The sequence below is a fragment of the Melitaea cinxia genome, chromosome 19, assembly GCF_905220565.1.
Source record: "Melitaea cinxia chromosome 19, ilMelCinx1.1, whole genome shotgun sequence".
In the NCBI taxonomy this organism is placed as follows: Eukaryota; Metazoa; Arthropoda; class Insecta; order Lepidoptera; family Nymphalidae; genus Melitaea; species Melitaea cinxia.
This window is the reverse complement of record NC_059412.1, coordinates 15,043,774-15,071,612: the sequence shown is the minus strand read 5'-3', so window position 1 is coordinate 15,071,612 and position 27,839 is coordinate 15,043,774. Positions and strand designations below refer to the sequence as shown.

The 27,839-nt window shown below is 34.7% G+C and overlaps 1 protein-coding gene across 1 annotated transcript in view; it reads left to right on the top strand.

The window, feature by feature from the left end:
* The first annotated feature begins 717 nt into the window (after window positions 1–717).
* LOC123662810 (neuropeptides capa receptor-like) overlaps window positions 718–27,839 on the top strand; it is an 86,304-nt gene continuing 59,182 nt past the window's right edge. Inside the window, exons 1-2 of the mRNA XM_045597606.1 lie at window positions 718–1,012; window positions 20,327–20,417. Coding sequence (XP_045453562.1) covers window positions 718–1,012; window positions 20,327–20,417 — 386 coding nt within the window. The remainder of the gene's footprint in view (window positions 1,013–20,326; window positions 20,418–27,839) is intronic.

Here is a 27,839-nt window from a genome sequence, read left to right as displayed (position 1 = left end):
ATTCAAATAAAACATTTATCAAAATTGTTTGCGAAATTTAAATTTTGTAAAGAATTTTGAGACGATCTTTGACTTAACGTCATTGAATTTATTAGAAGGAAATTCCCTTTCAGATGTTCAATGGCAATAAATCTGTCCGAAGTGTTTTAATTTTAATAAATAGGATTCAGAAGGATAACTGAATTTCTACAACCTATAGAGTTTTCATAGTTGTTATTGTCGTAGTCCCGTGCGGTCAGTCGACTCGTAGTCGCGACCCGCTGCTGACGTAGCGGCGTAGCGGCGTAGCGCTACGTAAGTCTACGTTTGTCGTAAAAGTTTGACCTTAACATTGAAACGCATATTAGTTGTAGGATTAAATGAATATTTTTTTTTATGGAATAATTTTCAGAATATATGTTATTTAAAAAATTATTTTTGAGTCTGTCTTATTAAATATATTTATAATAAACCTTGAAGGCATTTATTTAATTGGTTAATATTTAATATGCGTGAACGTTTATTTCAAAAGTTTATTTATGTGTATCACAACTAAATACACTACGTGATTACATTTGCTCGTCGAAACAATTCAAAAATAGAAGCATCTTTAAGTTTTTAGGATTAATCCAATTTTTAGTTTTTAACTGTGATGAAACTGTGCACAATTAAAAAATAAAAATAAAACTAATATTGACAATTCTAATTACAAGTGTGGATATATCAATTATATTGAAAATGGAAGACTTCCTTCGTCCAAACGAGACATCAGAAGAGTTGTATGCGAGATGTACCAATTTAACCTACTTCGACTGCACCGAGGAGGAAATGCTCTGGTGTATGATGGGGCCCAGACGGCTGCCTTTACTCAGGATCGTGCCTATCACCGTCTTCCTGTTACTTATATTCTTGACCGGGGTGATTGGCAATGTCGCCGTTTGCTTGGTCATCATCCGCCATCCTGCTATGCGTACAGACACCAATTACTACTTATTCAGTTTGGCTTTGAGCGATTTACTACTGCTATTGTTTGGTGAGTATTTTGCGTTTATCGTATTTTTTTTCTCTACATCAAGTAGAGGTATAAAGTTGATTTCGTTGAGAATTATTTGAATATTTTGATTGTGAGCCCATATTACAAGCTATGAGATGAGTCCATATACTGAACACTTTTAAAGCCAAAATTGAGTACAGTTCCCTTGAATATACTTTCGATTTTACGGGAGTTATCGTAATCTGTTTGAAACTCCCGATGTTTCGGTGATGTTGCAGACGCTGTGGCCACGGGTGACTTTTGTAATTCCTTGTTAGAATCAAGGAATTACAAAAGTCACCCAGCTTGTAAATATTAAAAACTAGCTGAGTCGGTAAATTTATAAAATATGTCTTTTTTGTTCGATTTTCTTCTGTATAAACCTTGCTCTGACAATAACAATTACACAAAATAAAATTTCAGTCGTCTGGAAGCTATGCGCGTACATACATTTCGGATTAATTTTTATAATAGCAACTAGCAACCTCTGTTGATCCATATTTTTTTACAAGACAAGTAATCACCATCAGGACGCGTTGGCGCAACGGTCACAGCGCTGGTTTGTAGCTGTTGTGGTGGCGGTTGCGGGTTCGATCCCCGACCATGACAAACATTTGTATTAATCATAAAAATGTTTGCCGTGGTCTGGGTATTTGTGCAATCGTTATGGGTCTCCCCACCGTGCCTCGAAGTGCACGTTAAGCCGTCGGTCCCGGTTGTTAGCATGTACACCTGAAAGCGATCGTTATTCATAGTAGGAAATATATCCGCCAGCCCACATTGGAGCAGTGTGGTGAGTTATGCTCTGATCCTTCTCCTACATGGGAAAAGAGGCCTATGCCCAGCAGTGGGATATTACAGGCTGAAGTTTAAGTAATCACCAACACATAATATACTAACCCTTCTCCAAGCACGCTGCAGTCAGTTCAGTAGTTTTCTAATAATAATAAATAAATATAACCGAACAACAAAAGCTTCTTCTTCTTCTTTCTTAGCTTCCCGCTGTGCTGTTTTATTTCAAATAGTAGTAATTAAATAGTTATCTAAAATAGTTAATTGCGTACTCAAAATTGAATCGACTTTCTTTCGGGATATCGCCACCACGATTCCATTTAGGATTATATAACTAATTCTTAAAAGTAAATAAGATATATTCACTTCGATTTTACCTTGATTATATCTTGTAATATTACTTACGTATTCGATGGATTTTATTCTTGATTTAATTTCCACGTTGTCACCTCGAATGTTCAAATTTAATTTGCATTGCTCTCAGCCATAATTACGAAATGACGTCAAATAATTATATTTTGATAGTATTAATATAGAGTTAGCTGTGTGGCTGCGGCAATAAAGAAAATAGCCACCCCCTCTCTTCCCGTGGGTGTCGTATGAGGCGACTTAAGGGATAACACAGTTCCATTACACCTTGGAATTTATGAAGCGGAGCGATGGCGGGATAACAATGCTGGCTCAAAATATGAGCAGCCCGACTAGGCTAGTGCCTCGACCTTACAGGAAATCACAGATAAATAATACTGTTTTCAAGCAGTGTTGTATTTCTGTTGGTGTGTAAGGTGACCAGAGTTCTTGGGGGGAATTGGGGATAGGGTCAGCAACGCGCTTGGGATGCTTCTGATGTTGTTGACGTCTATAAGCTACGGTAATCGCTTACCATCAGGTGAGCCGTACGCTTGTATGCCGACTCAGTTATATAAAAAGGAGCACAGTGGTCATTGCAATTCGATGCTGCAATGGTGCGTGTTGGCATCTAAGCACCGTTCTTATACGATCACTAATCCAATCCTTTTATAGGGAAATAAGCCTTTGAAATAAAATCGTATATATTCAACCTGTAATTATCATTGGTTATAAAGCCTGTAATATTTTTCGAAAAACAGACTAAAAATACGTAAACAATAACTTCAAATGCGTCTTTCAATTTCCGACATTAGAAATTGTAATAAATATAATTGTCAAGATATTGCAAAATCATCTAAAGGAGCAACAAAATTGAATAAGCTTCGCTTACAGAGTAAGTTTAGTAACTTCGATGACCAAATGCGGCTTATTATATTTTATTGAGTTGCTATCAGTCCGTGATGCCATCCGGTTTTTATTTATGGCTTAGAGATTTGTATGGCAAAATGAGTAAGTTGACAATAAAAAATAAATTAAAGGCTGAAAGTACTTACCGAGTTTGTCAAAAGTATCGAATTTAACCGTTAACTTAATTTGCTTGCATTTCTTTGTTTCTTTTCATTATATTGAAATAACTTTTTCGGATTTTATCGCGGTTTGTTAAGTTTTTTAGATGCCCGACGTTTCGAATACTTTACAGTAACCACGGTCTCGGGAGGACTGCTTTTCCTTTTGAAAATGGTTTTAATATATTTTATATAATTGTATAATATATAATTTGAGTGCTCAGTAAAAACTATCATAAAGTTCAAGCGAGTTCACTTTAAAATGTGTGTCGTCGCAAATAAAGAATTTATTCACAATTGCGTAATGTAACTGTAATATTATTTATAATTGACAACAGATTTGGTGTAATAGTACATTGTACGATGGTCGGTTTAGGGTGATGTAATCTTTTTCTTTATGATAAATGTTTTGACGGTAATAGACGGGAAGCTGGCAGCTGAGGTTCATTAAATCTGTAATAAAAGAGAAATTGATCAGTACTACTGTATATTCAAAAAGATATAACTCAAGAAGGTTGTATATTCAATAGTTTATCTGTTTGTTTTTCTCTCTCTTCCTATCGCAGTCCACTGCTGGACATATGCCTTCCCAAGTTGGCGCCAAACATCCCGATATTCCGCAATTCTTATTCAGCATTCAGTAGCAATCTTTCGTAGATAGGCTCAGTGGGCCAGAGGACGTCCCTCACTGCATTCGCCAACACGCAGTCTTAACTCCAGGACATACCTGGTCCATCCCACTATCATGGAAGCTTCGTTCTCGCGCGGATAGTCTCATTTCTGATCCTAACTTTGAGAGATATCCCAAATATACCCCCGTTCCATTGCACGTTGAGCGACTTTAAGCTTGTGGACTGGCCCTTGTCAATGTCCACGTTTTGGCAACGAATGTTAAAACATACATAAATTAACACGAAACCTGTCAAAACTAGACGTAATTATGTTGGAGATATTTGTTCAAAAGGGTTTATTTTAGTATTTATTTATTTAATAATTTATTGCATATATTATAGAAAATTATAATTTTATTATATGTAAAATAAAATCGTATCGTTATTAAGAACTTCCGTATCCATACATAATAGTCTTATCTCTAAAAACAATTTCTTAAAGATAATTTTGATTAAAGGAATTATTTCGGCTAGAGATAAAGCAGTTAGTGAGCCTTCACGAGAAAAATATAAAAGTATTCTATTAAATTATTTCGTCTTAAAATAAAGCTATAATATTCAAGAAAATACGTTATATTTTTAATATCTTTTATGAGCCAAGCCTTAACGTAAAAAGTTCCAAATTTTGTATAAAAGCGAAGGGTATCATTATCAATATCAGGGACGAAAAGTGACAGCGGGTTCTATTAGAGTGAAAAAGTAACTTACCTTGAGAACTATTTTTGTAACAGTATGACGTTTCGACGACCACGATACGTATTATCATGCTAAACCCTTTATGATTCACCGCTGGACTGGACTTATTTTTTAAATTAAATTTTTAATTTAATCTAAAGCATTTGGTCTCTAATCTAATAATTGGCATTTTTATGTGGATGAATTATAATAGTTCTTTGCGAGAAATTGTCAAATTTGCGGAAAGAAAATGTTAATTTGTTGGTACCATTGTTACAAGATGCTCTGTGGTTACAGCATTAAAGAATATTGCCAACTCCTCTCTTCCCGTGGGTGTTGTAAGAGGCGACTAAGGGATAACACAGTTCCACTACAACTTTGGAACTTAAAAAGCCGACCGATGGCGGGATAACCATCCAACTGCTGGTTTTGAAATACCCAGACCGAAAACGGGCAGCAGCGTCTTCGGTGCAACAAAGCCAGCCAGCGTGGTGACTATGGGCAAAACACATAAGTTCACGCCATTTTTGCCGTGAACTTGTGGAGGCCTATGTTCAGTAGTGGACTGCGAAAGGCTGCTGTGATTGTTAAAAGTATTTGTGTACTTTATAGGATATTATTTTATAGGATATGTGATCTTTTAAATGTTTTTTTAAATTTTTTGTCGGTTTTGAAAACGAGAATTAATTAAATTGTGGACATAAGTTTTTCCTACCACATTGAAATTAAATGTTTTTATTTTGAGGAAATCGTCTAAATTCTAGAAAAAGTGATTGTCTCTCCTCACATACTCCAATCGCAGTTCCTATTATTATACAATTGTCTATTGTGCAGGGTTTCCAAACTCTCTAAAGTTGCAGAAGTTTAGACCATTTGACCAATTTCAATTGTCCAACACCTAGCATTCTTATAATGGTATACAATTGTTGGCAATACAAATCCTCTGTAATAATTGTATAGCCATATACTACGGCATTTGTAGTTGATTGAAAAGGTAATGATACTAGTTCACTAGACATTTACAAGGCTGAAGCTTTTGAGATGGTTCTATGAGGGTGTCATCTTCAACACTTGAACAAACCCTCTTTAAATATTAAAGAAAAAAAAAGGCTGAAGCTAAGGGGTATCTGAGTTAACTTTTGGCGCAGAAATTTAACGATATTCCTGGCTTCGATGATATGATGATGATGATATTCTTTGAATATCAATCATTACATATTAAAAAACGAGTCTGCTTTAGACCACACCACTGAAATAAAACGAAATGTAACTCTCTCTCTTTCTATCTTCAGTAACTTATATCTTTATATCTCCCTCTCAACTTCAAAGAAGTTTTATTCCAAACAATCAATCTTGAAGTTCAGAATAAAGTTCGTTAGACTGAGTGCATATTTGTTCGGGCTTCATCCGATCCGTGCATATGCGAGCTTTTCTCTTTTCAGTTTGTTTTAAAAGAATTGAAATTAGTTTATCACTCACATCAAAACTCGCTGCTGACTCTGACGTTATTATCATTATTCACCGATTAATCTGCTAAATACGATCAATCATTGGGTATTTATTCAAACAAAATGTGGATTAGAAGCTTTTGTTGGAACGGATCTACTCTGCGAGTCATCTGATTAACAATAAAGATTGTATCTCCGCTTATTTACTGATGGATCTCGTTTTCCTTACAATTGTTACTGGCAGCTGGGGTGTACTAATAAATATAATAAAACAAAAGAGGTTTTGTATTTATTTCTACGTGTTTATATTTACTGATTTGATTTTAAAAACCTCCTTTGTTTAGTATTTTAAGTAAATTTAAATGAGAGGGTGATTTCTAGACTGGCATAGTTTTTCCGTAATCTGGACGCTTGTTTGTATGTTTTTCGGACCCCCGATACAAGTCTTCAGCTTTATAATATTAGTAAAGATTGGTTTGAATGTATCTTGAGAGTGTAGGGTGTGGATTATCATAGTCCCGATTAGAAAAAGGTCAGGCTCAACCAGATCATGTATCTGGATCGGATCAGGATAGAATGAGGCATGCCAGATACGGCAAGCTCTATCAGGACCAGGTCTGGTCCAGACAAGGATAACCTGATGTAAAATATAATCAAGTATGGTAAGGCATACTGGATCAAGACCCGGTCCGGTCCAGATAAGGACAGCCTGATGTAAAATATAATCAAGTATGGTAAGGCATACTAGATCAGGACCCGGTCCGGTCCAGATCAGGATAGCCTGAAAGAAATTACGCGAACTGAGCTTGAATCGCGCTATCAATGTTTTTAAGCGCACTTAGTATATATACAGTTATCAGGACAGTTTAGCAGGGAGTCCATTTCTACACAGTGGAGCAGTCGTAAGTAGTTAATTAGTAGAAGTTAATAAATACAATTTAATTAATAATATAAAAATACATAAAAATAATTCATATTTAAAGCAAAAATATAAATAAATAATATATTGGAAAAAATAAACGGAAATAAATATCATAATAGTTATATTAAGTAACATATTTATAATATCAATTCGCTTTTTTTTATAGAACAATTTTTTCAAGAAATCAATATACATTCGTGTTTTTTAAAAGGGCCGGACCGAACCGGCTGATCAGGATGAGATGAGATTTCCTGATCTGGACTCGATCAGGAAATCTCATCTCTTCCTGATCAGGTCCAGACAAATCTTCTGCGTTACATACCTTATCCGGTCCAGATCAGGCATATCCGATCCGGTCCTTCTAAGGAACACGAAAAAATTTCTACTCGAGGTACTACGAGGTACGAGGAATACCTTAGGCTGATAAACGCGGGTAAATCCAGAAGAACGTTTAACTTATAATTATGTCCTTTAGACGCCATGAATAAAATTCTAAGTTATATTTCAGTAAAATTTAAGTTTAAAAGGGTAAACCAATATACAAAGTATCTTGTCTTGTATATTTATAGTACTTTAAAACATCTACTAAAATATATTTATTGAAGTAATAAAAATACTAAGCTGAGCACACAAGATACACACACATACACCTTTATTATAAAAGTATATGCAAATACAAGTACTTGAATCTCGTGACAAACTTTTATGTCATACTAGCTGACCCCGCAAACGTTGGTTTGCCATATAACATACGACTATATTATTAACCCTCTAATCCCCCCCCCCCCCTTATGACTTAAGGGTATGAAAAATAGATTTTGACCGATTCTCAGAACTACCCGATATGCACACAAAATTTTATGACAATCGGTCAAGCCGTTTCGGGGGAGTTTAACTACAAACACCGCGACACGAGAATTTTATGCATTAGATAAATTGTGCAATGACGTTAATATGTTATTAGTAAAACATTGAAAAAAAAGTTGATTTTATTCTTTGTTTGTTTGTGGACAGGTTTCTTAGTCTGATATTCTCAGCAAATACTTTCAATTGATACTTATAATGTAGGAAAGCATAAAAAGCTTAGTCCGTCATCGTTAGAGGTCCGCCATATTGGATTAAGCCATATTGGATTATTATTCTCAGCAAGTCCTTTCATTTGATACCCTATATATATATATATATTGTAGGAATAAGATAAAAATAACTACTCTACCATCTTCGGTGTTGACGCCATATTGGATTTACCATAACGTCACATAGCTAAACATACATTGTCATCCAAATAAACGTGTTTACAAAGTTTCAATTCAGACGTTTGTTTGTGTAATAGCTGTAATTAATGTATTCTTATCTTAATATATATAAATCTCGTGTCACAATGTTTGTCCTCAATGGACTCCTAAACTACTTAACCGATTTTAGTCAAATTTGCACACCGTGTGCAGTTTGATCCAACTTAAAAGATAGGCTATATTTTATTTTGATATATTATGTTATTATTATATTTCAGAAAAAAATAAGGTGATACGAAGTTCGCCAGGTCAGCTAGTAAATATATAAGTTTTAATAAGCTTAAGTCAAACAGTCTTTATATAATATTACGTTAAAAGAGACACAATGTTGTACATTATGTGTTTTTAAGGTTAAGAAACTATGTACGAATCTATGAAGCGATCTAAGGCCTTAGTATGTTACATTGAAGACGAAAGTGACGTTATACAGCTTAGAGCAGCTTACAGCTTAGCTTCAGCCTTTAATCTGCTTAGAGGTCTTCCATTAATCACGCGAGACTCAAAACAGAGGAGAGGGGGGGGGATTCGGAGGAAAATCATGTAATATTACAAGAAGTCAAGAAGAGGCGAGGGAGCATGAGGGGCTGTAATGAGATATCATGTGTATTTATTTTTAGTTTAATGCAAGATTATCAAACAAAAAAAAAAAACAACCAGCAAACACCTTGATGTATGTCGGAAATTTTTTGTATCACCATGCTTAATTTTTTTACCGAATTCAAAAAAGGAGGAGGTTACTTAATTTGACCGTATCTAAATATATATTTGTTTATGTATGTTCGCGGATAACTTCGTAATTTATGAACCGATTTTAATAATACTTTTGATTTGGGAGATATCTCATGTGTGGTACCATGATAAGGAAACCAGGATCTGATGATGAAATCCCAGAGAAATCGAAGGAAACCCTCGAAAATCGCAGTGACGACTAGTGTGATCGTTAATCTTTTTTCGTCGATCTACGTTGTATTACTTTTCGATGTAATTAAAGTCGGTTTTTTTCATTTGCGAGCAAGTACTAATATAATTATTCCAATTTTAATCAGACTATATCTATATTTTAAGATAAACTTCTACAAAAATCGACTATAATTTTAAAAAATAGACCAGATTTTGGGTATGAAGGGACTAATACATAGACTAAAACCTCACCACGTGTCATCAAGAGGGGTATGGGGTTAAAAGTTGCTGCAACAATATAAAGGTGTAATAATAGTATACCGCCATTTATTATACTGATACAAATAGCAAGTGTCAAATTACGTTTTGATTTTTTTTTTTTTGATATCGCAGGGTAACCCATTTACGGGTGATATCCAGGATGCCCGGGTAGGCATTCCTAGACCGTATGTCGGCTTAGCACTTGGGGGTGCACTACCGACCAAAACCCCTGCGGGAGCCTTTAGCCGCTTTAATTGGAGGGTCCCGGATCTGCAGGCAACAGGATCCCTCCAGCGTCAGGCTGGCCTCGGCGAAAAGACCAAACTTCTCCTCCATGGGACTGTCCGGCTCACCTCTGAACAATCCCGACGACGCCATGTCTAGCAGGACCGGGTTCCCATCCCGGCCCGACATGGGCACAGGGGCGTTACTGGAAACGCATTAAGTAGCGCCTCCTACGCACCCCCGTTCGTCGCCTGCGGACGGAGGCCTCGTCGGCGGCCCCCTCTCTCATCCGCTCGTCGTTCTCCTTCTGAGACATTACTGTCTCGCAGAAGGAGACCATCGTCTTCCAGGACGTTTTGATTATGATGTAATCCACATAAACAAAAACCGGAGGAATTGAGACCCTCCTTTCGGTTAAAAATTAGTTACATTTGCGTTATGACGCTATCAATATTCTTACTGAATTTTGCTATCGATATGTTGCAATCGATGCCACCCATCACTAGACTAAACATATTACAATTCACGTAATAGCGTCATATCATTCATTTTACGACGCCCGAGAACAATTGGCTCTACTCCGATGTGCAATCAAATGAAGTTTTATTATTGGAGTAATATTAAAATATGTAACTGTGAACTCGCCCTAAGTACTTAAACCTAATGAATTTTATTCAATACTAGCTGTTGTGTGTGACTTCGCTTGCATATAAATTTTTGTATTAATTCATAGGTTGATAAAATATATAAGTATAAAGAAAATGAGTGTGCTTAGACCACACGACTGAAGTAAAACTTCTGCACAAAAGGCCTGCACTGTGTCTTAGATATACGAAACGTAATTTGCTATGTGAGAAAGAGAGAAAGAAAACGTGTGCTCGCGCCTCTCTCTCTTGCTCCGTTCGCCTCGCCCGATCACATTTCTTGTAACGCCTTCGTAGCGCATTCACCAGCCTACTTCCTAAATCAATCGCGCGTAAAGTAGTTTTACTTCAATAATTGTGTTTGCTAGCAAACGAAAAAATCGACTTCAATTACATCGACAACCAATACAACGTAGGTAGAACGAAAAAACTTAACAAATGCACTAGTCGTCACTACGATTTTCGATGGTTCCACTCGATTTCTCTGGGATTCTATCATTAGATCCTGGTTTCCTTGTCATGGTACAACCCTTGGGATATCTCTTTCTAACAAAAAAAGAATTATCGAAATCGGTTCACAAACGACGAAGTTATCCCCGAACATACATAAAAATATATGAGTAACCTTCTCCTTTTTTGAAATTGGTTCATCATCATCGCTACAGCCTATTGCATTTCACTCCTGGACAGAGGCCTCCAAGGTTCGCGCCAAAAATGGCGTGAACTTATGTGTGTTGCCCATAGTCACCTCGCTGGGCAGGCGGGTGTTGGTGACCGTTTTTTTGAAATCGGTTAAAAAGAATCAATTCTTTCAGTTTTAAAAAAAAAATACCCAAAATACCCCTGTTTATACTTATCACAAACTATCAGAATTACATTTTATTTATATATCAGATTACATTTTTTTATATGGATGGGTGCATCAGAAAACCGGATGAGAGCTTACGTCCCCTTCTATATTGCAAAACTTTTAGTCCCGACGCAACAAAACTTCTTACTCTACAATAGTCTAAAGCTTAAATATGAAAATTATTAAATTTAATGTGTGCTCCTGTTTTTAAGCAAAATTCTTGTTTGATTATAAACTCTCACGGGAACATACTTTTACAGTTTACAACGTTTTTACTTTGATGTTTCAACGACGTTTCAGACGCCATAGTCTTAGCGTAAGTGAATAGTTGCCGTGAAAGCTTTAAAACTTGTATACTTCACGTTTATATTAAAGAGTGTATGATAAAGGCCGATATGATGGACGACTATTTTTAACCGACTTTAAAAACGGAGGAGGTTACTCAATTCGACTGTATATATATCATATTATCTTATCTCCTTTAAAAAGTTAGTTAAAGCCTACTATCTCACTATGATTAATTTTGATCATGATTAAATTTGCATCACTTTTACTTATTTTATCTTCTATTTCTATTAACTTTGTTAAATTGTGACGACATGTTATGTATGTATGTATGTATGTATGTATATATGTATGGATGTATGTATGTATGTATGTATGTATGTATGTATGTATGTATGTATGTATATATGTATGGATGTATGTATGTATGTATGTATGTATGTATGTATGTATGTATGTATGTATGTATGTGTATATGTATATGTGTTTGCATGTAAGTACGTATGCTTTGTATGTATGTAGATATTTTATGTATATATGTCTATGTATGAAGTATTTTTTTTTTCTATATTTTTTGAGTAGGGAACGAAAATGCATCATGTTTGCATGCATAATGTTGAATTTACAAATTATACAGAGTAGCGCTGCTACCTTTTCAATGCATATTATCCTATATCTAAAGGTTGTCTGGAAGAGATCGCTACTAAGCGATAAGACCGCCTTTGTACATTACTATCTCTATGTGTAAATAACTGTTTTATGTAATGTTTTTTTTCCGAGTGGTGTGCAATAAAGTATATTCTATCTATATTCTATCTATCTATATAATATATATTTTTTTATGTATGTTCGGGGATAGCTTCGTCGTTTATGAACCGATTTTGATAATTCCTTAATATGGTACTATGATAAGGAAACCAGGATCTGATGATGGGATCCCAGAGAAATCGAGGGAAACCCTCGAAAATCGTAGTGACGACTAGTGCGTTTGTTATTTTTTTTTTTCGTCTACTTACGTGGTATTACTTGTCGATGTAAGTCGATTGAAGTTGGCTTTTTTTTGTTTGCAAGCAAACACAATTATGTAAGGTGGATTTTAAGAAAATTTCCTGCTGTGGTTTATTAAATATTAATTTAATTTGAAGTCCTGAAAAAATATGATATGCCTGCTCTGTTTAAATAAACGCGAAAGTAAAAGTCGACAATAATTTTAGTAGTATTTTAATATGTCTCCTATTTCAGATGCCAGTTAATTGAAATTATTTGCGATTGAAGATGGAACGGTACAAAGTGTGTGTTGAGAGAATATAAAGAAATATAGAGGACGTTGTGATACACTCTTATCCACAGACCCAAAAGAGAGAATAAATAATGTTTAAGACACTAAATGTAGACAACTATTGACATTGACATAGACATGGAGGTCTCAGTCAGTTTTTTGAAGTCTTTAAGAATCGATTTTCATATAAGGCCCATGTATGAAAAAATATGAGGAATAAAATCTACTGAAAGAATGACCTCTTTACGTTTTTGGTAGCGCCATCTATCGGTATCCTATAGGGTTCCGATAGATGGCGTTACTTGATTCGTTTATTTACCATTTGATATGGTATTAATCTTTTTCTTAGACTAAAAAGCCTTTTTTGTACCTATTTAGACAATCGATCTGAAGGAGTAAACTCCAGTCGTACGTCGGAGTTGACACGCACTTTTTTTTTCACCTTAGCAGTGAAACACTTAAGTGACCTTAGTATTTAAAATTCAACACGAACATTCGATTAAGCTCCACGTGTTCAAAGAATTGGGTCATCTCGACTCAATGGAACTTTTAGAATCTGACGCTGATATTTAGATTTCAGCACGATATTTGATAAATATTGTGAAATATCTGTAACATTCTAACTCCTGCAGATATCTTGAATATCACGTTAGATTCTTGGAAAATAGAGTATAATTATATTTAGCTGAAGGTATGGATAAACTATTCACAACTCAGTACTTTGGAATGTGAATTTAGACAGTCTCAAGCTGAAATTAATGTAGATGAAGACAGCATTGTATTTTTTATTTATTTGGAAAATAACATTAGTTCTAAGTCTTGACGATCGATCTAGTGTAATGGTGTAACTAAACACCGAAAGTTGCAGGTTCGATTCTCGCTTGAAGTGGATATTTGTGTTTATACAAATATTTATTTCCGTTCTGGTTGTTAGTCCTTGTGGGTCTCCTCACCGTGCCTCGGATAGCACGCTAAGCGGTCGGTTCCGGTTGTTATCATGTACACCTGATAGCGATTGTTACTCGTATAGGCAATATATCCGCCAACCCGCAGTAGAGCAGCGTAGTGGATTTAGCTCTGATCCTTCTCCTACATGGGGAAAGAGGCCTATGCTCAGTAGTAGGATATTACAGGCTGAAGCGTATTTGTTCTTACTTTGCCAATTCCTTTATATTCTACATTAGTAATTCTATATAGTTTTTTTTGATATCAAACAAAAAACTCACTCAATTGACATTGACAAATATAGAACAATACACGTAATTAGCTGTGTGGCTACGGTAGTAAAGAATATAGCCACCCCCTCTCTTCCCGTGGGTGTCGTAAGAGGCGACTAAGGGATAACACAGTTCCGCTACCACCTTGGAACTTACAAAGCCGACCGATGGCGGGATAACCATCCAACTGCTGGCTTTGAAATACATAGACCGAAGACGGGCAGCAGCGTCTTCGATGCGACAAAGCCAGCCCTGCGGTCACCAACCCGCCTGCCCAGCGTGGTGACTATGGGCAAAACACACGAGTTCACGCCATTTTTGGCGTGAAATTATTGAGGCCTATGTGCAGCAGTGGACTATGATCGGCTGAAATGATGATGATGACACATAATATTAATAACAACTCAAAAAGTACTTCTCAAATCTCGCTTAAATTAAAATACGATCTCACGACGAGGACCAGCTTTCGAATAAATGAAAGAAACATCAAAATCGCCTCCTCCTTCCTTTGAAGTCTGTTTAAAAGTAGAGTTTGTTAAGATTTGACGTAACATTAGCCTTGATGAGACTGTTTTCTATTGTATACCTATTACATATTGGCTTACACAAATAGTTATTTTATTGCGTAGGCGTTATCAAAGGTCTCGTAAGGGTCTATAGAAATTATTATTCAATTCATATTTCTATTGTATAATTTATAGTAAATTATCGTATATTTTTGTTGCTATTCTATCGTACATTCATTTTAGTTCAAATATCGATAATAACAAAGTTGATAATAATTTATTTGTTATAAAATTTACTGTATTAATGTATTATTTAATAGAAAAAATAAGTAGATGATTTTACGTTTGCGTATGCATCCTAGTTGTGTTGACTGACACACACACACACACACACACACACACACACACACATACACACAAACAAAGACTCATTTGAATGTGTGTTAGTCAAGTGTATTTTGCGATATTAATTTTATTTTAACGTAAATTTCTCTGCATCAGAAGAAATCACAGTTAATAATACTCAAAAGCGCTGAATGAGTACGGTTACTGTAACTTTATCATTTGTTACGAATATCTGAAGTAAACAGCTAAACAATACATTAAACTAAAGTCAAAGATTCCTAATTTCCGAAGTTGGCGTGCACTTCAGAGTAAGGTCGGAAATTGGCTCGCGATCTCGAAGTAATTAATGAAGAGAGACATTACTGCGGAAACTTGTCGATTAGGGAACTCTTACAAGGTTTGGTTTACACCGATCGTAAGGAATCTCATATAAATTAATCCTGCAGAGTTCGCCAACCTAAAGGTTACTCAGGCGGTCGCGTGGATCAAACATGTAGGTAATCCGTTTTTTAATTGAAATAAAACAAATATGTTAACATAATATTTTTATTAATTATATAAAAACATCATCACTGCATTTTTATCATTAAAACTTTACTACAACTTTTTTTTACAAATTTTAAACATAACTAAAAAAAAAAAACTATAAATTGATCTAAAATTCACCCATTGACTCTTATTATAATCACAAAACGACTATGCTGGTTTTACGAAATCAAACAATTGGTATAATTGACTGATCTCACATTATTCTAACACTGCATTAATAATGACTGAGTAGACCAGCGTTGGCTTTTTGCTCTGGTAATCGTAAAGATCCTTGTTTATCGTCTCCAATTATTTCATCAAAAAGTACTAAACACCAGTCCCCGCCAAACTAAATTCTGATTAGTTGTAGCCAGTCAACAGGAAAGCGAGACCGCGCAGGAAATATATTGAGCAACTAAATGTTTACAATATTTTAAAAATAACAATTAATCATACATTCGAACTGGAATAATACAATATTTTTATCGTATCAGTCAAAATCAGAACCTCCTTCTTTTTTTAAAATCAGTTTTAAGTAGATGACCCTACAAACGTTGTCACACCTTGCGAATTTTCAAACGTGGTTGCGAAATGCAACTGTCCAAATTTTTTGTTAAAAATCAGCCAAATTGATTGATTGAATGATATTACCAATTTTAAATTTAAAAACAATTTATTCTCTGCAGGATCTACATTCCGAATCGGTGGTAGCTTCACTTTTAAAAATAATTAAAAGTTTAATTTTTAAAATTCGAATGCTATTGATAAGTTAGTGATTCGAAGGTGCTTATGGCCTATTTGAACAAAGCTATTTTGATACATTTTTAAAATTAGGTTTAACGCTTAGAAACAAATTTAGCGATTTTTTGTCCGTCATAACTACTCACTGAATCTTTTTCGTCTTAAAAGATTATACTTCTTTCAAAAATAATTATTCAAAGCCTCGTAAAGTATTATTTTTCTTGAAAATATGGATTTGGATTATGAATTCATTTGGAGTCTTAATACAGATTTATTTACTAAGTTATACGCGCTCTAATTGGTTGAGACGTAATAGTACGGTATAAGAAAATGAAACAGTTTTCGACTTAACGCCTATGGGTATTTTTAAATTAAATTTGAGTATTTTTATGTTCACTCAACCATGTTTTATGTAACAATTATAAATTCTATTAATGTTATTAACAACCGCTCTGGTGTAGTGGTGGGAGTAGTCGCCTTAAACACCGACGGTTTGCAGGTTCGATTTTCGCCCGGGATGGATATTTGTATTTGTACAAATATGTCTTTCCGGTTTGGATGTCTGTCCTTGTGGGTCTCCCACCATGCCTCGAAGAGCATGTTAGGCCATCGGTTCCGATTGTTATCATATATACCCGATAGCGATCGTTACTCATAGTAAGGAACATATATGCCAACCCGCAGTGGAGCAGGGTGGTGGATTAAGCTTCAATCCTTCTCCTATAGGGAGAAAGAGGTCTATACCAATGAGGTGTTATAGGCTGAATGCTTCATAGTATTCTTAAAATCATTAAATTAATCACTAACCACTAAATATATAAAAGTGTGTAATATTATAAATGCGAAAAATTGTGAGGATGGATGTTTGGTACTCTAACGCAAAAACTTAAGAACAGATTATAATGAAACTTTGGACGTAGATAGCTGGAATTCCAGAAAAACACAAAGGTCTTGTTTTATCCCTCCTGGATAAAGTTTATCCGATACATAAGTTACGAATAAACGTTAACAGCTGGAAGTAGAAGAGGTCATTAGGACCTCTTTTGTCCCAATTAAGAAATTACAAGTTTTTTCATAATTGGGAATAGAAATACGAGTATTAGAAATATTCCATAAGAATAGTGAAATTCGATAGTAAAAAAGAATATGTCATAAGCTTTTATCCCATGAATACCGTCATATGTCAAATAGCGCTAATGGTAACCTATGAAACAGGCCCTTAAACTATAATTATAACATATGTACGTAAATTTAGTTATATAGCAGTATATCATCAAAATTAATAATAAATAATAATTCAACCACCGGTCACCGACCCGCCTGTCCAGCGTGATGACTATGGGCAAAACACACGAGTTCACGCCATTTTTGGCGCGAAGTCCAGCAGTGGACTGTATTAGGCTGAAGTGAAATAATAATTAATATATCACACACACACGGTCGCCTGTTTATACGGTTGCTTGATTTATAGGTAATGCTTGTGTTATAGGTAACAGCCGTCTGATATAGCTACATATACAAATAAATACATATACACACATAACACGTTGTACAAGTAGGTACGATTTTTAGAAAACAATTTTTAAATAAGTGTCGATAATGTGTCATTTTATCAATAAATAAATAAATAAATAAATAAACATCCATACACACATACATAAATAAAAATAATACTCATGAACTGAGTAGTCGTGCAAAAAGAAGATAATTAAAATGATAATTGTGTTTGCTCGCAAACGAAAAAAAAAACCGACTTCAATTACATCAACAGTAATACAACGTAGATCGACAAAAATATAGTCAAGGAACTACGCGTTATCAAAGATTACTCAAAAAGTAGTTATCAGATCTCGATAAAATTTATATGTGACCACATGATAAACATCAGCTTTCGATTAAATCAAAAATTATCAAAATCGGTACACCCAGTAAAAAGTTATTGCGGATTTTCGAGAGTTTCCCTCGATTTGTCTAGGATCCCACCATCAGATCCTGGTTTCCTTATCATGGTACCAAACTAAGGATATCCCCTTTCCAACAAAAAAAGAATTATATAAATCGGTACATCCAGTAGAAAGTTATGTGGTATAATACAACGTAGGTCGACGAAAAAAGCGTCAAGTAAAAACGCATTATTAGATATAACTCGAAAAGTAGTTGTTAGATCTCAAATAAATTTAAATGGGACCAATTGGCACACAAAACCTTTCGATTAAAACAAAATTTGTCGAAATCGGTCTACCCGGTCAAAAGTTCTGATGTAACATACATAAAAAAAAAAAAAAAAAAAAAAAAAATACAGTCGAATTGAGAACCTCCTCCTTTTTTGGAAGTCGGTTAAAAATGTAACAAGAACACGTGCAAACGTTTCTGGGTGCGTTCAGTAAACAAAACGGCAAAAAAACTTCGACAAACATTCCGTTTGTTTATTCGGACGGATAGGGAAGCGACCATGCAGTTCTATTCAGCGATTTTGTTTCACTTTTAAACAAAAGTATGTAAGAGACTGAATTGTTTTAACGTCATCGTTGATAGAACAAATTGCAACGGTCGACCTTCCTACGACTTTTCAGAAGTTTCAGCCGTGAATTGCGCACACTTATATACATTTATTTACGGTAAGTGACTACTGACTACTGCTTGGCGTCAGACTACCCAAAATATACGTATGTGATATAATCATGACTATGAATAAAAAAATCTTACGCTCTTTTTTTTAACGTTACGGACGTTTTTTGCTGGCTAAGGTACCTCTCCGCAACGCCCATAAGGAAATTCTTTCCAAAAACAAAAAAAAAAAATGTATTCACTATAAACTAACAAAAAAAACAAACTCACAAGTCTTGACATAATTATTTGTCGTGACAATAATTCGTATAAAAAATTATGGTCATAATAAGCTTTCACTAAAACTAAAATATATAAAAAATGTAACATTTGTTTCATTACATTTATTTCTGCTTTGGTTTCCCGCTATCAGTATAGACGCACGCTAATATATGTACGCCATCTCTACCGCCTAAGCACAAGCACCAAGGCGCAGTACCTACTGATGGAATATTAAAACTCGCTCAGGAATATATAAAAGCTAGACTACGAAGAAGATGATATTTTTGTATGTTTATTAATGTTTATCAACAGATTTCCAAAAAAGGTGGAGATTCTCAATTCGATTGTATTTTTTTTATGTATCAGAACTTTTGTCTGGATGGACCGATTTCGATGAGTTTTTTTATCGAAAGGTATTGTAGCATGTCATGTGGTCCCATTTAATTTTAATTAAGATCTAATAAGCACACCCTGCGGTCACCAAGCCGCCTGCCCAGCGTGGTGACTATGGGCAAAACACACGAGTTCACGCAATTTTTGACTTGAAATTGTGGAAGCCTATGTCCAGGTGTGGACTGCGAAAGGCTGCTGTGATGATGATGTGATAACAAACACTTTTAGAGTTATATCTAACAATCCATATTCTCTTGACTACTTTTTCGTCGACCTACGTTGTATATACCGCATAACTTCCTTTCAGACTAATATTTCAAATTTCCAGGATAAACATACCCAGTGCCCTAGTTCGTAATATTGACTCAAGTTACGCACAGTTTAATTCGAACAAAGTAGTGACGTGTTCGGTTTTTTTTAATTCAAAGGTAGCCAATAAGCGTTTCCAAAAAGATTAATTAAAGCACCAAGCCACTTGGCCTGGCCAAGGACCACCTGATGGTATGCGGATATCGTAGCCTATTGACGTCTATAATACCAAAGCATCGTGCGCGCTTACCACTCTATCCCTAACCTTCCTCCCCCCCCCAAAAAGAAAAAACCATAGTCGTAAATAATTAATTATTACCCTACATAAATATATATGTATATATAGGTATATATATCTCTCACGGTCAGTTTTGGACCACCACCGCAATTTGAAGCATGCAGTGTTGAAAATAATACGCCTCAACGCTTTGAAAATTAAAATGTAAATAAAAAAGGCATGGGCACTTAAGAGCCCATGGATGTTAAAACTTATATAAAAAAAAAACCTTCTCCAGGAGCTCTGGGCTTTGGCTACCTACCATCTAATTACTACCACAAGAACACAACAATATTTGAGAGTAGTATTATTTAGCGGTGATCTTCTATAAGGCAAGGGTACCAGTACCCAGTCGCTCCAAATTTTAAGCATGACATTTCGTGCTATGCTCTACCTGAGTGAAAAGTTAGACTTATCTGACGAGTAGGTATTATGTGAATTCCAAAATGTTACAAAGTTATTTTAATGTTTAAGTTCTAGGTTGTTGATAAACCTGTTTGTTCCCAGGTCTTCCCAACGATCTCTCGGTCTACTGGCACCAGTACCCGTACAGCCTCGGCGTGGTCTTCTGTAAGCTGCGGGCTCTCATTTCTGAAGCGTAAGTAAATGTCATTCATACTAGATATAATATTCAATATTTAATTACATTTATTTATTTATTTATTTATTTATTCTTAATGTACACCAAAATACAGACACATATAAAGAAAGATACAATACAAGATGTACAAAGGCGATCTTATCGCTAAATAGCGATTTCTTCCAGATAACCTTTGGGAACTGGACACGATACAGTAGCAGCGGTTAGAAGTGTGCACAAATTAAGGAGGAAAAATCAATAATAAATAGATAAAAACTACGATATGATACTTACATAATTATTAAAGTTACATTATTTTCGTGATCCATCAATTTTTTATTTAATTAATTAATTATTTAAATAAATGTTTTGTCATTGATTATCTCTATTTAGTTCTAAAAATAATAATATATTTATTTAGACATTAAACGAAAGAGTATATATACGTGTGTGTGTCAAATACATGGTAGTGTGTGTAATGTTTTTTTTATTGATTTAATGTTATATAATTTAAAAAAAATATTAGCATTCTACACTTCGAAATTTGATACTTCTCCGTCTGCGCAATTTTCGTAAAAAATGATACAAAGTTTTTACTTCACGTATTATACAGAAGAAGATTTCTTGCGATGCAGAGAAGATGAAGCGTGTACTTGTTGGTACAGCGCCATCTATCTTTCGTTCGCGCCCGATTCCTTGAGCCTCGTCGGTACACTGATGTATCTCCGATAAACTTACTTTAAAATATCGGCCTTAAAGTATTAATACAGCCTTATTTGTCAGTTGTACTTAAATCATAATAAATAGTTCTGAGACATGAAATGATTGATCAATCAGTCAAATATCCTTGAAATTACTAAGTTATAACACGCAAGCATTTTGCGCTTACCACCATGTTTAAGCTACAGGTTTTCTGTAATCAATAAAAAACTCCTTAATTTTAATCAAGATGGAGTAATCCTATCCACTGAATCTTAGGCTCATATGTGCGTTTGTAAATTTATAAATCTACGAACTCATTGTGCCTACAAATACGTTGTGAGGCGTTTTAATGTATTTGCAGCAATTCCTCTTTCAAGATTCCTACGAATCGTTGGGTTCAATATCTTATTGAGAATAAATTTCGTCTGTAAATCGATCTTGAATACATTTTTTTTATTAAAAGCGAAAGCTTATGGCAGACGTGTATTTACTTGTTAAATCCTTTTTGATTAACGTTTACTCATGGCCTCGTTTATCATCATTATCAATACATATAATAAAAATGTAAATGTTATATATTTGTGCACGCTAATCTAAGAAACGGCTTATTAAATTTACATGCGGTTTTCACTAATATAGTGTTTGTTCCATGTCAGTCGATTAATAGATGATTGTGAGGAATATTCCTGATGTTATTGAGAAATATTACAAAATGTTAAAGCTTTTCTAAATTTTTTTGACATTTTAATGAAATGTTTTGAATTATCACAGCCTGTTAACATCCCTCTGCTAAATATGTGAGTATATGTATGTATAATACCAACTGAAGTTTTAGTTTAGTACTAGCTGTGCCCGCGACTTCGTCCGTGTGAAATTTAACAAAAAGATATTGTTCAGTTCCCAGAGTTATAAAATAAATAAATTTCTAAGATAAAAGTAGCCTAAGATACTTCTTACTATATGAGCTACTAGCCAGTGAAAGTCCCGTCAAAATCGATCCAGCCGTTTCAGAGATTAGCCGGAACAAACAGACAGACAGACAGATAAAAATTGTAAAAAACTTAAAAATCCGACCGATGGCGGGATAACCACCCAACTACTGGCTTTGAAATACTCAGGCCGAAGACGGGCAGCAGCGTCTTCGGTGCGACAAAGCCAGCCCAGGCAAACACACATGAGTTCACGCTATTTTTGACGCGAACTTTGGGAAAGAATATATAAGAAACTATTTATTGTTATATTTGATCTCTATTAATACATTATTTACTGGTTTTATTTTTTCTAGAAAATGTAAAAATAAGCCTTTAATATGGGTTCGTAAATAAAATGATGTCTTCCTTTCCTGCCTACGGTTCCGGTTTGTTTGTAGTGTAACAGTATCGTTTGTAAATATTTGATCTATGATATTTTGTCAATAACCTGACACACTGATAGTTTACCAACTGCTTAAGGCTATGTTATCAATATTGACAGTTTATTTTCCTTTTGTAAGGAAGGTCAAAGTTTGCTTCGTTTTGCTGTAGCTTATTGCTCCACAGCTGGGCATAGGTCTCCACAATTACGCACCAAATAATTAAAATAGAGCTCAGTGAGAAATGTTATGCTTAAAATCTGGAGAAGTTTAACTGGAAAATATAAATAAATATAAAATCATTATATCAAAAATTTCGATCTAGCGGGTACATCGTTCCATAGCTCAATTGGCTAGAGCACCGACACGGTCAGTCGGAAATGCAGGTTCGATCCCCGCTGGAACGGTCGATTTTTGATATAATATTTAAAAAAAAATGTTTAGAATTTCCTAATGTGTGGGTAACACAAAAATAAAATCGTACATATTAAATATATATATATTAACACACACAAACGCGGTCGTCTGTTCTTATGGTAAGCAACAAAATGCTTGTGTTACAGGTAACAGCCGACTTTTTTAGCTATTTTTTTTATAGATATAAATATAAGTAATACATATATAAATGAATGCAAATATTACAGCTAGACTCAGGAATCGAATCCACAACAAACGGAGTAGAAAGCAGGGCCACTACAACAGCGCCAATGGGCTAGTCAAAACCTATATCTTATAGAAGACACCCTTAACTAAAAGTTGTAGTAGGGTCTGTAATACTTGAAACATAAATAAATTATTAAATTGTTGCCAAACTGCGTGACAGTTTATCAGCGGGATTAACACCTGTCAATTTTATACAATATTTTTTTTTTGAAAACTATAGATTTATTATATAATTTTATCTAGCATTACTATTAATAAAATAATAATTGAAATCACGGGAATTTGATCAAGATATTTACTTCTTCATTGTGTACAACAGCAATGAGCAAATGTAATTTACGTGGGGTTTAGTGACGTTGCTTTTCATGAAGGAAATGTGGCTGAACTCATAACGGTTGAAGGAGAAGGACATCTATGTACTACAAAGATTCTTCTACAAGGAGGATGTTGCCTATATAGAGATATTACAGGCTGAATGCGAATATTATTATGTAGCGTTGACGTTTTATTAAAAATACTCTTAAGGTTTTTTTTTATTTAAATTTTTAATATCACATCAAAAGTACCAACCGTTCCAGTGGGGATCGAACCCGCACCTCCGACTCACCGTGTCGGCGCTTTTAGCCAATTAAGCGATATTAAAAATGTTTATAATTTCTTCATGTGTGGGTATTACACAAAAAAGACCACAAACATTTTTATTTATTTGTTCAAAAATACAAAAACACATACTTAACACTTATTCATAAGCCTGCCGCGAAAATTCACAAGAGCTTATCTGGATAAATCGCCACGTCGCGTACCATATTATCATATGTTTTATTATTTACTGATTATCATGATTATTTACTGAGTTCTCTCAGCATAGATTACATTTCAAATCGGGGGTAGCTTCACATTTATCATGATAAAATTCGTAAAATGATGATTCAAAAGTGGTCCGAAGACGCTTCAAGCCGTTTGAAGAAATTTTTAATTGTTGTATTTACCTAAGATGTACCGTGTCATCTTACGAACGGATTTCTCCATTTTATAGCAATGTTTTTTTTTTATGTCACTAGGTCGGCAAACAAGCGTACGGCTCACCTGATGGTAAGCGATTGCCGTAGCTTATAGACACCTGCAACACCAGAAGCATCGCAAGCGCGTTGTCGACCCAATCCCCAATCCCCCCAGGAGCTCTGGTCACCTTACTCACCAACAGGAACACAATACTGCTTGAAAACAGTATTATTTTGCTGTGGTCTTCTGTAAGGTCGGGGTACTACCCCAGTCGGGCTGCTCCATATTTTGAGCAGGAAATTCCTGCTGTGCCCTACCTCAGTTGAAAAGTTGTTGGCACAACTGTTTCTTTTTTAAATTAAACGTTTCACATAAAGTAACTTTGATAGTCATTAGCATAAGCTTTATGAACTTGATTAATTAACGCGGTAGTTGTACACGAGGGATGTTCCTTACTGTTATGAAAAGAAAGCTGTGTATTCAGAGATTATTTAGTGGTAGCGAATAATTTTGTTTGATATAAAACAAAACTGAGGACTTGACTTTGAACTTGAGGGACTAGTCCACAAGTTTAAAGTCGCTCAACGTGCAATGGAACGGGCTATGCTTGGGGTCTCTCTCAAAGACGGGATTAGAAATGAAACTATCCGCGAGAGAACGAAAATAACCGACATAGCCCACAGAATTAGCAAGTTGAAGTGGCATCGGGCTGGTCATCTGTGTCGCAGGACCGATGACCGTTGGAGTAGACGGGTCCTAGAGTGGAGACCGCGTCTTGGCAAACGCAGTGTGGGACGTCCTCCGGCCCGTTGGACCGACTATCTACGTAAGATTGCCGGTGTAGGCTGGATGAGGATTGCGGAGGACCGGGATGTGTGGCGCGAACTTGGGGAGGCCTATGTCCAGCAGTGGACTGCGATAGGCTGAAGTGATGTGAAGTGATTAAACAAAAAAACTCACATCAATTTACAAAGACGTGTGATAAGATGAGAATATCAGTAACGTAGGTAGTCGAAAAAATAGTCAATTTAATACGCATTATTAGGTACTCTACTAAGAAGGTACTTGGCAGACCTCGCTTTAAATTTAGACAGCATGACAAGCACTATTACTAGGCTCGGTCTACAAATAAAGGGCTCCAAGTGGTCATAGATTGTGCACACCCAAGAAAAGTTTCTGACTACATTCCAAGTCCAAGAACTGTAATGGACATCATGAGGAAAAAGGAAATGTGGCCTAAGGAGACTTGAAGGCGTTCAGTGATCGGGGAACTGAAGGAGATTGAGCTGACGTGGTTCGAGGCGAAGCACCCAGAATTGCCCACAACAGAGCGCGATGGCAGAGCACTGTGGAGGCCCACTACCCACCTAGGGGACACAGGACATTAATCAAGTCGGTCGTGTATCATAATTATAATCATAATCAGTACACCCAGTAGAAACTTATGAGGTAAAATAATAAAAGTATAGCCGTATTAATGACCACATCCTTTTTTGAAATTAATCAATAAATAAATGATCTTCTTCTTCTTCCTAAAATGGCTTTCGATAGTGCCAAATGAGCACAGATGATTTCGCCAATGTCACGTTGAACAGAGAATAAATAAACAAATGAAAGTTTCTACTAGTGATTTCTATAATGATTTATTCTAGTGAAAAATTGTATCGAAGAAATGAATAATCTATTAAAATAAAAATGAATTTTGCTGAGCGCATAACTCGAGAATGGCTGGACCGATTCGGCTAATTTATTTTTTGTATGTTCCTCAAGGCCCGCGGAAGGTTTTAATACTAAAAAATAAAAAATAAATTTGTTTTTTTTTTGTTTTAACTTTTATTATTAAATTTGACAGACCGAAATCTGTCCGGGCAGCTAGTTTTACATAAAAATCAAAAGAATTCTTTTCCATAATATTCGCTGAAAATTATCTGAAAAAAGTATTTGAATGTGCATCTGCGAGTGACAAGTCGATTAAAAATAAATGCAAGATGGATTCGTCTTGAGAACTCTGGGATTTGCAGATTTAAATAAATTTGTTTTTCATTTATGAATATATTATTATTATTTTAGCGAATGAGCTATTTAACGTGAAGTAACGATAACATCTTCGATATCTCTTGCGATTTTTTATTATCTATACAAATAAATAAAATTGGAATGTCTGTTGGTAATTTTAAAATAACATTTTTTACAATTTTTGTCTGTCTGTCTGTCTGTTTTTTCCAGCTAATCTCTGAAACGGCGGGACCGATTTTGACGGCACTTTCACTGGCAGATAGCTGATGTAGTAAGGAGGAGGCTACATTTATTTTAGAAATTTATTTATTTTATAACTCTGCGAACTGAACAATAAGTATTTTGTTAAATTCTACGCGGACGAAGTCGTGGGCACAGCCAGTAGAATAATAAAATACCGTTCACGTGGCATAATATTTAATAGAATTAATAGATTGTAAATATAAATTATAAAAAATAGTTCAAAATACAAATTCTTGACATCTACCAAAATTATTTTTTGTTTGATTATTATTCTGATGTAAAAAGTTTGTATATGAACGCCACACTATTCCTACAAATTTATTGACTGCAGTATGTCATACGCAGGTTTTAAGTTATTTACGATCAATAAGACACGATTAAGTAACTTCTATATTTTTAACCGACTTCCGAAAATAGAGGAGGTTACCAATTCCTTTACATTCCTTTTTTTTTGTAATCGTTTAAAACAGTGCAAAGGCGGCCAAATCACTAATAGTGACATTATACAGGAAACCTCTAACAATACAATTTTACCTAGAAAGTAAATTTTACAATTTTTACTTGAAACAAGATAGTCTCTTATAATTTCTTCAATTTTTATTCATCTCCTTAATCCCTTTGCAATTAATTTTGTAATATCTTTGTTACATTTTTATCGTTATCTTTTGACAAAGTGGCCAGTATAATAGGAGTTGTTTTAATTTTTTTTTTGAAGATAAGTGACTAAAATATTTGATTTAGTTTAGTAATATATATATATATATATATATATATATATATATATATATATATATATATATATATATATATATATATATATATATATATATATATATATATATATATATATATATATATATATATATATATATATATATATTATTTCTTTATTTGGCTTTAGTTGTTAGTATTTAAGTTGTAGCTTATTATTGCAAATAAAACAAACCCCAATGGCGTGTTCAACTTCCTGTAAAAAATAAATAAATAAATTATTTGGAAGTATCAGCAACCGGTAAAATAAATCCCAACATTAATTCCTAGTTAAACACATATACACATATGTATCACTCTGTGCCGAAAATTATAAAAAAAAATGTATGTGTCAGCTCCGAGGCACGACTGGCGACTGTCTAAATAGTCACAAAAAAGGCTTACTAGTCTAAGAAAAATGTTGATACCGTATCAAATCTATACATATAATAAAATGGTAGGAAAGTCAAAACTGTACATTGAATATTTTTTTAAAAGAATACTTGAGGTGTGATCTACAATCGATATCGAAACCAAAAATATAGTTTTTAGAATTTTTGTCTGTTTGTCTGTTTGTCTGTATGTATATCCGGGAAAAACTCAAAAAGTACTGCATGGATTTACTTCAAATTTGGCACGAATATTATTAATAAGTCGGGTCAACATAAAGGCTACATATTATCACGCTATCACCTACGGGGTACGAGTGAACC